At 46.7% G+C, this 15149-nt stretch overlaps 1 protein-coding gene across 1 annotated transcript; it reads left to right on the top strand.

Moving 5' to 3' along the window:
- The first annotated feature begins 4990 nt into the window (after positions 1-4990).
- OCSTAMP (osteoclast stimulatory transmembrane protein) lies at positions 4991-13677 on the top strand. Its single transcript, XM_074920131.1, has 3 exons — positions 4991-5071; positions 5986-7030; positions 7993-13677. The coding sequence occupies exons 1-3, from the start codon at positions 5028-5030 to the stop codon at positions 8326-8328; spliced, it is 1425 nt and encodes a 474-aa protein (XP_074776232.1). The 5' UTR covers positions 4991-5027; the 3' UTR covers positions 8329-13677.
- The last annotated feature ends 1472 nt before the right edge of the window (positions 13678-15149 follow it).

Below are 15149 nucleotides of genomic sequence, written 5' to 3'. Positions count from 1 at the left end.
GAGGAGCAATGAGACTGGGAAGGCTCCTGGCCCAGTGTCTCAGGGCTGCTGTGCTGAAGGGGTGCAGCCCCAGCAGCTGCTTTTGCTGGAGATACCCCGTATCACTGCCCCGCTTCCCTGGGGCAGCTTTGCGCTGGCTGCACCCTGGGTTTGGGCACTGTTGTTCTGCATGGATGCTCCTCGCCATGCCTGAGCGAAGATGGACTGAACGGGGACAGGAATCTTGCTCCCTGCATTTCCCTTTCCCAGGCAGCTGTCCCAGGGCCAGGGAACAGGCTGTACCCTGCGTGGCCGGGCGCCGCGGGAAGGAGCCCTGTGTCCCACTGCCCGGCCACGGCTGGAGCTGCTGCTGCAGGGGATCAGAGCGGTCACTGGAACAGAGCTGCCTCTGTCCCTGCAGCCTGGCGTACCACAGAGGGGGCCTTTGGATCATCTGATTTTTGCGGCTCAAAGGGTAACATCCCATCCAGCTCTGCTGCATATGTTGGGGTTGCAGGGTTTACTTACAGTCTCAGCTCTGGCGTGGTGCATCCTAGTTGAACCCAGGAGGATGGTTTTACTTGGGCATGAAAGCAGAACTGAGACCACAAAATTTGTGTAGAAGTCTCCAAAAATCACTCCCAGTGTCCTGGCATGTCTGTGGCACTGTCTGTCCAGAGATCAGAAGGTATTTCACAAATGCAGCCAGGGGAGGTTTGTTATCTCTGTGTTGTCATGGGAAACTGAGGCAGAGGTAGGACCAGTGACTTACCCGAGGTCACACAATGGGGCCTTGGCAGACCTGGGAAAAGTGTGAGGAGCACCTGGATCCTAAGCCTCTACTTTAGTCAAAGAGCTTCTGCCAGCTCTATCAGCAGCCTCTGCATTTCCCAGGGCTCCCTGTAGGATCTGGTTTAAGGCATGTGCATGACAGCATTACCTAATTCTGCTTTTTCATATCCAGGCATCTGTGAGAGCAGGACTGGTCTGGCCTGCTTGATTTTTAATTTTTTTTTTTTAAAAAACAAAGATTTTAAGATTTAGTATTTCTGGGGTTCAAGGGTGAACTGGCCTCCATGACTAATTTCTGATTCCATTTGCTGCTCCTAGTACTAATATTTGCCAAAAGCAGCTTTTAATGGTAAGTCAATCCCATTATTCTTGAAGGGTCTGTGATATGAGTAGAGATAGGAAAATTGCCAGGAAAGGGCATTTCAAGTCTTATACTAACCTTCTATAAATTCAACTGTTATTTTAAAGGAATTTTGCCCGTTTATGCACTGTTTCTCCAGGAATGTAGAAATCCAGCAACCATCACAAAAGCCATTCACATTAGCAGCCTACTTGTGAATTTTAATTAACAGGAAATGCCACTTGCATTGAAATACAACATCCAGAATATCTCTGCTTTACTCCTTTGATGTTCCCCATCCAATCCTACACCAACATGCACATGTTCTCCTGAGACACTTGGAGGAAAATAATTCTGGTTTATTTACAGTAGGAAAGCATCTTTTATCCCAGAAGCATTCAAGTTGCTTTACAAACTGTTCACACAGAAGAGCTGCTATAGCGTCTTTACAGCGGGGAGTGATTCTGGGGCTCAGCTGATTTGCACCCAGCAGCAATGCTGAAAGTTCAGGAAAGGGAAAGATTCCTGAAACAAATGAAAGCTGGGCATGATAGGGGAAACTCAGCTATTGCAAGTTAGATAGCCTCGGTTCCCTTATCACATTTATCCCTCATCAGTCACTGAGAGGACATTGCTGGGATTATTCTGTATTTCTATAGTAGAAACGTAAGAAGACATGATCTGGCTCTGTATCACCATAAATTGTTCATTTGCATGTGATATTAACAAGCAAAGAATCACCACTAATGGGCTAATTTTTCCCATACCTCCAATTTCTTGAAATGGCAGAATAACGTGATCAACAGGTGCTGATGATATTGCCATGGAGAAATATCTTCAGCATTAAATCATCCTATTTTTAGCCCTCCATTTATCTGTACCCAGTCATTTTCTTAAGCTGTAGTGTTCATGTACCCCATGCTCTACCTGTGATACACGGTGCAAGGCGCACCCCCTCCCATCATTGTCACCAGCGCGGGGTTACCCTGTCACTGCAGGTTGAACTTTCAGGTGTCTTGGCAAGAGACTCTTGTTCAGACTGCCCTGAGACCCACCCTGTGAGCACTGCAGTCGGCAAAGAAGAAATGGATTTAAAATCTCTGTCCTGGATGGTACAAGCTCAGTCACCATCCCTAATCAGAGCAAAGCCAGGCTGTGCCTCCTGGCTATGATACAAATGAAACCCCCTCTTGTCTTCTTATAGTTACAGCAAGCTAGTTGCAGGCATGTGGATCTCTCTGTATCCTGTTGTAGTGCTAAAAAGTCTAAATCAGGGATGTTAGAAAATTCTAGAGCTTGAGCTCTACAGAGACTGGAGCTTGTCAAGAAAGCAAAGCCCATGTATACCACCTGGGAGCTCGGCCACAAGATTCCCAGCAACAGAGGGTGGGAAAAGGCACCTCGGAGCATCTCAGGGTGACACAGCGTACGCATCCCCGACACCAGCTCGCCAGCCTCCTGCTTCTCCTTCACTTCCTCAGTTTTCCCTAAAACTTTCCACCCACAGACTTCTTTCGCTTCTGAGCTGAAATGAAGACAGACCTTGAGGTACTTTAGCAGAATGTGACCACAAGATGTCACAGCTGCTTTGCTGAGCTGCGTGGTCCTACCCATGTCCTGCTCCCCAGCCTTGCCCACAGTTCTTCCTGTATCTGTATAAACACACACGCTTTTAACTGTTTGGGTTTGGGGGTTTTGGGGGGTTTTTTTGGGGGTGTGTGTGGTTTTTTGGGTTTTTTTGTTGTTTTTTTTTTTTTTCCCAGAACAAGCTTGTTCATTGTGTCCTAGGGAAAGTTAGGCATTGATGGTTCAAGCTCATTCAGAGTTTATCAGTTCAAGGTATAAAATAGAAGGTATCCTAGATTTAGGATAGTCCAGCCTGCAGAGATCTGTTTGGGTTTTTTTTTTCAGAGTTGAGTCAAAGTCTTTGTTTGACTTTGCATACAAGCACTTCTTGGTGCTGCCTGGAGTTACTGGTCAAGCACAGCTCCCCCACAGACTTCAGCTCCCCTTTGCCAGATGATGCTGCAGGCTCAGAAAACACTCATCACTATGTTATGGACTTGAGGGTTTTTTGTTCTTTATTGCTAATATTTTTTTGCAGCCCAGAAAACTACCTGCTGAGCCTGGATGGGGTCCCGGGGGCTGATGAAATCCATTAGCTCAGAAATACAGTGAGAAAGAAGTTTGATCTTAGAATAGCATCTAAGGAGAACCTGATGAGTTTTGCAGAATACAGCTATGGGCCTTTTAGGGTGGTCCTTTATAGTCTGTGAATTGAATTCGGGACCTAATTCATGGCCTGTGCAAGCAATTGCTATGGATGCTCCAAACAAATGGCACTTTCTTTCAGGCCCGCCTGGCTGGTGCCTCTTCCCGGCTGGAGCCAGTCAGAGTTCCTCATTCCGTGTCTGTGCTCCAGGGCACCAGGAGAAAACCTTTGCTCTAACAGCCACGTGGGAAAAAGAAAAACTCGAGCGATACAGCAGAGCTGTTGAGTGGAGCAGCAAGAGCAGAAAGGACTTTGGTACCTGCAAGAAGGGCTGAGGAAGCAGACAGAGGTTTGCCCTGCCTGCCTGTGCTCGTGATTGCTCGTCCTGCGATGACTGCTGCTGCCGTGGGGCCCGGCCACGTCCCCAGGGGAAGGTGCTGCTCTCCCTCCGCTCGCCGGCGAGCAGAGCCCCGCGTGTTCCGTCCCCGGGGGCGGCCGGGACAGGGCTGACCTCCGGCCCTTTGCCCTCTCCCGCCCAGGGGAGCATGAGAACATCCCGGGGGCCCGGCAGTTCCCACCCGGCAGGAGGGCTCGGCTCGGCTCGGCACAGGACAGCGGGTCCCTGTAAGGAGCGGGCTCAGCGGCGGCGGGGTGAGCTGCCTCGCCTTCGCCCACAAGCAGCGTCTTAGTGTGAAAGCGTCTGGCAAAGGGGCAGGTTTGGTGGGAGCCGGGGAAGGCTCCTGTAACCCACGAGCTCAGTGCCAGGGGTGATGCGGGTTTCTTGTACAAGCTGATCCAAGGAGGGGGAATCTTCTTTGAAAACGTAACTGAGGAGCAAACACCACGGGCTGGTCCTTGTCTCCTGGCAAGGGGGTTTGGTGGCTGGATCTCTGTGCCCTGCACATGCCAGGGGTCATCCCATGGGGACCACACATCTGGGAGCTTCTCAGCACTTTGGGAATCCTGCCTGTGGCAGGGCTTTCTTTGCAGTGGATTTACTAGCTATAGGAAACTGGAAAAGGTTCAGCTTCGAAGCTTCATGTTCCTCTTCTAGGAATATGAGATGGGCCTGAAGCAGTTTTTGTACCCCGCACACAAGCTCATGGTTTCAGCAGGGAGCAGCAGCCTGCGAGTAAAGGTGAACAATTATCAGCACGTGGTTTGCTGGATCTTATCGCACCCTTCGTGCCATGACTGATGTCTAAAAGAGGAAAAGCTTCCCTTTTCTCTGCAAGCAATCCCAACCTTGCTGCTCACTGGTGGGCAGTGGGAGGGGAAGTCAGCTGGGGTGAGACAGCTGATTTCCTCACAAAAGATGGTGACACCCCGTGTTCCACATGATGCTTGTTCCATCTTTGTCAGTCCATATGTCATTGACTCACTTTTTTTCAGCTATGTGTCACGAAAATAAGCCTTCTCTGCAATAACAGTAGGATGTGAAGTGTAAAGGCCAAGCAGTGCTGTGCAGTCTGGCTCTGTCCTGTCATGGGTTTATTCCCCGAGCTTCATACACCAGGTTTGCCCACTCACTCCAGGAATTGACAGCATTGCTGATCTGAATTACCTTAAAACATCTGGTTTCTTTTGCTGGTTTGGGGGTTTTCTGAGTCCTGGCTTTCTGGTGCCAGCTGCCTTGGTTTCCTATCCTGCATCTCCCAGCAGCTGCATCCAGGATCCTCTCTGAGATCAATAAGGCACTGGAGCATGGAAAATTTTCGAGCAAGACTGGAGCACCTCTCTGCTGCTGGGTATGTAGTGTCTCTTTAACCCCTCTCCCTCCCTCTGTCTTGATAGCTGTTGAATGGCCTTTTCCACTGAAAAACTTCCTTTGCTAGTCAAAATTCTCCCTCAAACTGAGGGTGCTGTTGGGCAGGGGCAGATGGGAATCGCCTGGCTCAGTTTAATCCTGGGGAGAGGCTCCTTCTCCCTGCCAGGTTTTCTGATCTCTGTAGAGTCACTCCAGATGTGAGGTCTGAGAAATTATATTCCTTCCCAAGCATTTGTTTTCATTAGATGTTTAAATAGTTTTATGGGACATTTCATCCTGTCTGTAGTAGCCAGATTCTTATCCTTGGAGATTTCCTCTGGCACTGGAGCTTCAGTGTGAAACTGTTTTCTCTGATCAGTTCTGTATTTGTCACCCTTAAACCTTCAGGTTTTTTGTTTGGTCTCCTCTTAAGAGGCAGGGAGATCAGAAACTCCTACTCAACTGCCTCTTATCCATTGAACACCTTGTAATTACAGAGCTGGTCGAACAATTTCCACAACAACCAGGAGCCTTTTTTTTCGCCCTCCAGCATCCTCTAAATAACCACTAAAGTCACTCTTAGCCACTGCCAACGAGTTCACCCCTTTGAATGACTTTATTACGATTTTTATAGAATAATACAATGGTTTCCTGTGCTTGCATTAGAGGAGAAGCAGTTGCATTGTGCTTGGTATTTGACCTTTCAAGAAATACCTTGAACTTCCCTGTTCTGCGTGCTTCCAGGGAAGATCTCAGTCCCAGCTACTCAGGTTAGCAGAGAAGTAGAGAAGAGTGAGACCAGAGGCACTCAGAGAAAGACATTATAAACATCCATATGTGATCATATCAAGAAAGTCTAATTATCATATTTCTGTACTTTCTCTGCTGACACTCAGGTACTTGTTCTTTTTACAGTATGAGAGCCCGTGTCTACTGTGAAGACCTTCTGTTCCCAAAGGTGCGCAGGACCATGGCACACCTATGGTCGGTTTACTCCAAGCCTGTCCCAGCAGACGGCAGAGAGCTGTGGACCTTGTTTCTGCAGTGTTCCTGCATTACAGCGGTGATAGGAGGCCTCTTTTACAACTGGATGTTTGCCTCCCTGGAGTACTCCTGGCACCTCTCCATTGCAATGGCTGTCTCCTTCAGTCTACTCCTTCTCCTAACTCTTTTCTTGGTGCATCCTGCCCGTTGTGTCTTCAGTATGATCATGCCTACATTAGGAACCAAACAAGGCCGGAAGCTTCTCTTGTCAACTTGCATCATGATAGTAGTGGCTAACATAATACCCAACATCATAAGCAACATTAAAACAATACTGCAGATTATTAAGTGCATCAGCAAGAATTCCTCTGAGAGTCTTTTGAACTCAACTGCTCTGCTGGAGACAGCTTCCTGGGAGTTTGGAGATGCAATCCAAGAAACTGCTCATTCCATTGATATTTATAGGCCTATGAATGGACATTTTCAGGTTTCATTGCTTAAGAACAGCTCCTTGATTTACCAACAAATGCACCTTGCTAGTGAGAAAATTGGGAGGGACTTTTTGATTGTTGAGGTATGGGTCAAAGACTCTGTGCGAGTAGGCAACAAGCTGTTTGCTGGCTTCTCCATGCTCTATCTCTGTTTTGAGTCCACTTGGTATTTGAAAAATTATCTCACCAACCTCCGCTTTGACAATTTTTACATCACCAAGAAGCTGGAGAGTTTAGCTGTGGACAGAAAAGCAGCTCATCTCCTGGTGGGCTCATCCAAAAACCTCATTCGACCAACAGGCTTGAAGCTGTCCCGGGAAGAAGTGATGCTGTGCCTTGTGCAAGCCATGCTCCTCACTGTGGCCTTGATGCTGATGCTGGTGGTTGTGACAGTGGACCACTTCACATTCAGTGTGGCAGACACTGCTGTGAGAAAGGCAGCTCAGTTCTCCACGGTGCCCGTCGCTCTCAGCATCAAATACAGTGTAAGTGCTGGAGTCTCCTGTCCCTCCTCGTGCAGGGACGCCGCTGTATCAGATCCCAGGAGGCAGCAGTGGGGATTGCAGTCTTTGTAGCTTTATGTACACAACCCTTACTTCCCTCCCCAGCAGCCATCTGGACATAACAGGCTTTTGGAGGAGAAGGTAGAGGCACAACCTCAGCTGCTCCTTCAAGTGAATTAAACATACCCACTCCAAATTACAGCCCCTTGGGAGCCAGGAGGGGACAAACAGTGCAGTCAGATATCCCTGTATCTCCAGGTCCCTTCCCTATGCAGGGTGGAGGAACTGGCATCCCTGTGGCACCATCCCTCCACTGCAGAGTGGGTGCAAGCACAAAAGGAAAGGGGAAGCAGATGACAATACATTTCAGCGTTAGGATGTCTCCTCACTTCAAACACTGGCCAGTCCTTAAGGAATGCCCTACTTTATTGTCACCCTGTGCAGTCCTTTTCACAAACCTCCTCAGTTTCTAACTATTTTAATATCCTTTATCTGACTAGTTCTGGTTTATTTTTTTAACTCTCTTCTTTTACCACGCAGCCTGTCTCCCTCCCCAGCCCCAGAGCTCCTTAGTGCAGATGCCTGCTTATGATGAATTTACAGTAAAATAGTCAGAGCTTAGAAAAAAACTCTAATATTCAAATATGCAGCCACTAATACTTCTGTCTGCATTATGCCTTTCACTGTAAATCCCACACAGTGAATACCTGTTCTGATATCTGTAACAGCAGGTAAAGATGACAGATAGGACTGGGTCTCACCATGTCAAGTACACCATGCTGTTATCCTCGCTCAGCCTGAAGTGTATATGTACTTCAAGATCCTTCTCTTAATGCACTCAAAAAAGCTGTAATGGTGATTATACACCCTAGAGTGATGTTTTTGTAGTAACCAGATGATTTTGGTTTGTTCACACCCTATTTAAGTCTATTTTTTTTTTTCAGGCTAAAATAGGGGTCCTGCCCTTTCTTTTGAAACTTTTACATTATGAAGAATTGCCACTTCAGAACTTTGAAAGAACCTACCACCATTATCTGACCTTCAGCTCTGCCCACTGCAGGATCACTCCTCCAACACCTCCCAACCCCTCTGTGCTGCTTGTTGTGGGGCTGCTCTTCTGCATCCTCTACACCACTGTATTCCTGGAAACCTATGCGCACCGCCTGTGTAGAAAAATCGCAGGCTCCTTCTTTAAGAGCTGGGAGGAGAAACGAGCACTTTACCTCTACAAGAAGCTGTCCAGGAAGCACAAGGAGGAGCAAAGCTGCCTGAGAAACTAGGGTACTTTTGGAAATACAGGGAATGCCTGAGATCCGTTGTAGTGGCTGGGTACAGGCTTCTGCAATGGAATCACACATTAAATTTTCCAGAGTCAGAGAAGTGTTTGGTGTCTGGGGAAAGATATTTGCCAAAAAGAGAAAAAGGTGAAATGTCACATTTTGCATTAATTTGAGAAAAATTGGTGCTTTGTTTAGTTTTATTTTGTTTAGTTTTGTTAATCTAGAAGGTCTGGAGTCAGCTGTTCCAGGACTGGTGATGACTTGTAGGATATCCCCGTTAGGCATAGCTAACTGGGAAATATGTGGGAGTCAGCGTGGGGGAAGAGGTCATTTACTTCCCCCACCACATCCATGCTGGAAGAAGTACATGCTTCTTTTCTCTCTAAAATTATGCCTTCAGGCAGCAAGAAAGGAAAGGCATTTGACTTGATAAATTTCAGTTTCAGGGAGTTTTTCTTTCAGGATTCGTGCACAGAAACCTAGGTAGACTGTATAAATATTAGCCTTTAGAAGATAGTTTATTCACCTAAAAAAGTGTAATTTCAGCCCACTGAAATAAATTCAAGACAATATAACCATAAGATGCATATCCTGGGCATGGATGGTGGTGGAAATCAACACGAGGACTTTATAAAATCACTCCACAATGGCTCTTCAAAATAAAATATAAATAAAATAGCTGAAGGACCTCAGAAGATGATGAGAGCAGCCAATAAAGGCCAGTTTGGATGTTGGTCTCTTTTGCCAAGTGACAAGTGATAGGATGAGAGGAAACAGCCTCAAGTTGTGCCAGGGAAGGTTTGTATTGGATATTAGGAAAAAATTTTTCACTGAAAGGGTTGTCAGGCACTGGAACAGGCTGCCCAGGGAAGTGGTGGAGTCACCATTGCTAGAGGTATTTAAAAGAGTGTAGATTTGACACTTAGGATATGGTTTAGTGGTGGGCTTGGCAGTGTTAGGTTAATGGTTGGACTCGGATGATCTTAAAGGTCTTTTCTGGCCTAAATGATTCTATGATTCTAACTTAGGGCAACAGCCTGGGGGACTTCAAAAGTGGTAGACAGAAATTTGCCAGTTGAGTCAGTGCTCTGCAGGGAGCAGGGAAGTAGCAGGACTTGGAGGGCTGGACATGCCTAAACCAAGAGCTGGTTTTACATGTTGAGTGGTTTCAAACTCGGAAACTATAGTATTGTATCTGAGATGCAAAAATCCATCGCTATGCAGCATCTGAAACATGTTACTTTTGAAAGAGGCAGACAGGACATCTCTGTAAGGTCAAGAGCCAGAGGAGGGGGAGATAAATCAGTGCCAGGTTAAAAACAAAGCAACTTCGCAGCTTCATTTCTTCAAAACATCTATTATTTCCCTCCCTTCTCCCATTAGAGTCTTCATTAAGGTAATTATTTGACATAATGCACCTCAATGAGATTAAATTACAGAAGTGAAGTGGCTGCAGCCAGATGCACTGAATTCTCTCAGCTTCTGAGATGCTTGAAACAAAGTAGGTCTGGATTTTTAAATTTTTTTTTTAAGTATCTATCTCACAAAACCCTGGTGCATTCATCTCCCCAGGTTTCTTAATTCCCTGCTGTTCTGATGATTAATCCAATCACCTTTCTGCCTCTACAGAATCTAGGGGGCTTTGTCATGGGGTTTCTGTAGAAAATGCCTTGTGCTGTTCTGTTTGGGGAAAGCAAAAAGATTTTCATGTGCTCACTGAGTAGCCAAAACTATCTGGAATCAGGGGTTAAAATAGCTGGGAGGAGAACAGAGGAGCCCCTTCAGCCAGGAAACCATCCCAGCAACCTGTTGTCTTCCAATAAACACATATTTAAAAGTTTTTCCTTCAGAAGAGGCAAGAGATATGCATTAATCTTTAAGAAATCATTTTTTTATGGCCAGCAGCATTTGGGGAACCCTCCCTGAGCAATACCCAGTTCCTCTCCCTGCCTTCTGAGAGGGGTCTTCAGAGGAGATTGGGGCATGGAGAGAGAAGGCTGAAACGGTGAAGTGCTGGGAACAAGCATGGGGATAGGCTTTCATTTAGAGATGGGCCCTACAGGTTCAGATGGACATTCGGAGTGGATAAGACCACAGAGATGGACTAAGAGGACTAAGTACCACCCTGCGTGTCCTATTGCACCTATTGTCCTAATGGACAGGCACTGCCCAGCTCCCAGCCAGGGCACCTGAGCAGCTCTGCTCCTGAAACACCCCTTTCCAGTCTCAAAAACCGTATTTATTGGGAAAAACTGACCTCAGCCCAGAGCAGCTCTCCCTGTCTTCTCTAGAGATTCCTTCAGCTTCCACTAAATTTTAACCTCTAAAGACTCATCCAGGGGACTTTGCACCTCTAGGCTGTAAAAATTGGCATCAGACAAGCCTTGAACAGTGTAATTATATCTGCTTGAAAGGATAATAATCAGTGCAAGGTACTGCCACTCTGCCTCTGCCCCCAGAGTCACAGCCTTCGTAAACCCTTCATGAGGCAGAGATGTGCTCCTATTTCCATTTTGCTGAAGAGACTAGGGATGGGATTGTTATGACATTCTTCGGTGGGTATCACACCAGTTTTAGCGGTTTCAGTGGCAGGGAAGCATGGGCAGCAGAGCCCCTGTAGCCTGCCTGCATCTAGGGGTCAATTCTCCTGCCCTTGTCCAGACATCTGCCCCAAGAGGCATGGATCGTGCCCCATGTGCCATCCATCTCCTCAGATTTGTGACCCTCACACATTTTTTTTTTTTTTGCTTTAATAGACATGTAGAAATCAGCAAGGGGAGAATTTGTGTTTGGAAGGTGAACACCTTATGAAGCACTGGTGAGGAGGTGAGGGTTGGGCGATAGCTGAAAAATTGGCTTTTATCATACTGGTACTGAGGTTTATTACTTAGAAAGGAGGGTAATAAATGCTGTGAAGTGTTACACTGTGCTGTGAAGTGTCATTAGTGTCAGAAGGGGTTTTTTAAATATAGGAAGGAAAAAGTCACTTTGATACCCATTATGATTATTTTAGAGGTGAAGTTGTACTGATGCTAAAACATGTGTGTGCTGAAGGCTGGTGTACTTGTATATCACTGAGAAATCAATGCCCATGAAAAGGTATCAACACAAGAGTCCTGTTGCTTGAGTTGATGTCATCAGATATGGATTTGTATAATATGTAGCTGATGAATCTATTTTGATGAGAAAGGGGATGTTGAAAGCTTGCTCTTTACCATTATGCCACTTAACCCAGAGCCCAGATTTTCATGTGAGAAACTAAACCCAGGGAACTGTGACAAACGTGACACTTGAGTGGGAGACTCTAGGAGGAAGAGCTCTGAGTAGTTTCCAGCCTGAGGGACCCGTGAAGAGAGTCATGGGGAGACTGCAGGTATGGAGTTAAACCTGAAGAAATGCCTGTTGCGGAGGTGAGACCTGGGGCAGCCCGCATGGGGGAAGCAGAGGGACCTGCCAGGACCTGCCAGCATGGCTGGAAAGAGCTTAATTAATCCCTTCAGTAACTTGCTTTTCCACCACCCTGGGGGTATCAGCATGACCCCAGAAACAGAAATGGGAAGGGAGGCCCTGAGGAGCAGAGGATGCTCTGACAGTCCCTGCTTTGTCAGGAACAGCTTGTGCAGCACATCAGTCACGTTGTCCCTGGTGCCAAATTGGGCTGTGCTGCTTTCCCTGGGCAGGGGGCTGGTGGGAGGCAGAGCTGCTGGAAATTGCTTTGCTCTCCTGCGAGGTGGTGTTCCTCAGCAAGATAAAGGCATAACAAAATAAAAAATATTACCCATTATAGAGTCATATTATGTGCTCAAGAAGTAAGCTGCCTTGCCAGAGTTTGCTTAATGGTGCAACAGAGAAATACTGAACAAATTTAACCAGCAGGCAAAGTTAATTTATTCACATATTTTTATTAAGCAATACTAATTTACAAGCCTCGTTATTTGCTAAAGGATCTTCATCACTCAGAGCCCCTCCATGCTCCCACCCGCACTTCCGCTCATCGTGGCTCTCATTGCCTTCGTTTTCACCCAGCACCACCCTCCCATCTCGCAGGCAGGAGAAGGTGTGGAGTGACGCTTTGCTTCCACCCGTGAGCCCCCAGTGCTGTCCATGCCCAGACCCACGGGACAGGTCCTGCTTGTCCACCTCCTCCACGAGGGAAGTACCTGCTGGGCAATGCTGCTCCTACACCAGCACAGTGGCTTATTTACTGTCTCTAACTGCTTTCTGCAGGGAAGGATTTCATCACATCTAGCTTCTAGGTTTGGAATTTCATCAAGTTGAAAGTTCAGGGTCAGGTGTTTGTGTTTGATGAGGCAGAGGCAAGGCTGGGATGCTCTGGTGAGGCTGGGGAGCATTTGGTGATGGGAACCAAACTTCCTTGCTGTTGCTCATCAGTGGCAATGCCAGCTCACACCCTTGCTGATGCCAGCCTTGACCCCGTTGTCATGACTTGTCATTGTAATGCAAATTTGCTTCAGCTGTGGAAATGTTGCCACTGATTTTGGGGGAGCCAGAGCAGCCTGCTCTATCTGAAGTTGTCCTTCCCTGATGCTGTTACAGAGCTGGGTGTTGCTGTAACCCATCGAGGACGTGGGAACCAGAGGGGTTTCTGGAGATCTGGGCAAGAGAGGGGACTTGCAACTACAACTGGCAGCTCTCCCTGGAGCTCCTGTTGCAGTGGGGCTCATTGTTGGGCAAGAAGTCCTTTATTTTTGCCTTGGCAGCATGGTGACCCTGTCCAGAGTCCTTTCTCCAACCAGGTTGAGCAGGGGCCATTTTTTCTCAGGAGTTACCATCACACAGTGCCTGTGGAGCTGACTGTTTGGCAGAGCACACAGGAGTGGTTCAGGCATGGCTATTTGCCTGTTTTCTTCCTTGCACTTGTTCAGGTTTGAGATTTCTTAATTTACCTAGAGAAAAGTATTAGTTAGAAGAGAGAAAGGCCCACTAATTAATCTTTTCTCTACCTGTGCAATAAACCCAGAGCACAGAAAGACCCACACACAAGGGACGGTATCCACCCTGAAGCCTCTGATTCCCTTGGGGTTTTGTGGTGTATTTGTGTGGATTTTTCATAGATAAAATACATGCTAAGTTTCTGCTTACGGCTGGCAGGCAAGAATGAATGGCCTTAATATACTGAGGAGTAAGTGTAAAGTATTCAGCTAAGACAGTGCTCTAGGAAAGATCTCATCCATAGCCACAAATCTGAATATACCAGAGCAGACAACTAAGCAAACAAAAAACTCTCTCCAGAAGTATTTCCTGATTTTTAAGCAGATTATATTTTTATTACATTTATCCTATTTATAGTATTTGCACTGTAATTGCAATGAAGAAATAACAGTAGTGAATTGCAGTGAAGAAGCAACAGCACCAAACATTAGAAAAGGAAATATTAATGAACATAAATATAAACAAATAAAAGCTATTTCATAGCATTGTGCGTTTTCTGCCCTGGATGCGTGCCCATGTGTGCAGTGCCATGCAGCGTACCTGAGGAGCCATCAGTGAACACATGGCACATCCCTCTCTGTGGGAAGACTCCTGGGATGTGATTTGCACCATGGTCAAAAGTGTCAAATGAAACATGACTTTAGTGAAGGAAAGCAAAAAAAAATGCTGATGCAAAGTATTCTAGAAAGAGAGATCTTCTCTTTCTTTGAGCTGACCGTTGAAATCTTGCTTTGCAGAAGCTGATGCTGTGGCTGGCCAAAGAATTGCTCTCTGTAGAACTGCTCCCTGTAGTAAGGCTGGTGGCACAGGGCCAGCTGTCACCACGCACCTGCAGGGTGCTGCCAGCAGCACTAGTGCCCAGTGGGAGACCGTCCTGAATGGTTCATCCCATCTGCAACTTCCATAGAGATATGCAAAAACTCCCAGCAGTCATTCAGTAACGATGCTCTCGCGAGTCTGCATCTGATTACTGCCGAGATGGGGAAGCTCAAGACTTCATCGAGCTGTGCCCTGCACAAGTTTATTTAAGGGAATACTTTGTGCATGAGAAGTCCCATCTGAAGGCAGCTCCACCATGGCGAGCACTGCACAGCCACCCCGCTCCAGCCCAAGGCATTTGAGAGAGATGAGGAAATTCCTTAAAGGCAGTTGGTGAGTGGGAAAGCCTCTTTCAGATGGGGTTTTCCCTGCCTTTCCCACAAGGACAGCCTACTCCAGGACCTTGGCTGGTCTGTGAGATCCTGGTGCCAAAACAGGAGGTAGGGAAAAGGGCAAGATTATCTTTAGAGGTAAGAGGTGATAAACAAACCACTATCTAAGTGCAAAGGTTGAAGCAGCAAAGAGATGTCAGCACCGCTTTATCTTGAACTGATGCCCAGTACTGGTGAAAAGTGACTTTTTCCTGACTTTGGGCTGAAAGCACAACTTCATAAAGCCCCAGGACCACTGTGCTCCTGCAGTGTCTGGCACCTGCACTGGGCTGGCAGATGTGATCCAGGACTGTCAGGATGAGTAGCTGATGACCCATCGCATCACTCCTAAAATGACACCTGATAATTATTTTGAAGCAACTGCCAGGAGATGTGATGTGGGGTTGAGAGCTGGCACCACAGCTGGTTCTTGTTCTTTTGAGCAAATTCTCTTAGAGACCAACATTTTTTTCCAAAGAGGAACCAAAATGTGTCGAAATGAGTTGGAGATGTGAGACAGCTGCAGAGAGAAGGGGAGAGATCTGCAATTCATAGGGAGAGTTTCACTAATGCTGGCTCTTTTGAATGCAGATTGTGTCAGGTTTTCACTCTGAACTCACATTTTGCAACAGAAAATTTCCAAATTATTTGTAACAGGCCTTCAGCATGCAAAAAGAA

The sequence above is a fragment of the Athene noctua genome, chromosome 16, assembly GCF_965140245.1.
Source record: "Athene noctua chromosome 16, bAthNoc1.hap1.1, whole genome shotgun sequence".
In the NCBI taxonomy this organism is placed as follows: Eukaryota; Metazoa; Chordata; class Aves; order Strigiformes; family Strigidae; genus Athene; species Athene noctua.
The sequence above is the reverse complement of the archived record's forward strand: the minus strand, read 5'-3'. Positions and strand labels throughout refer to the sequence as shown.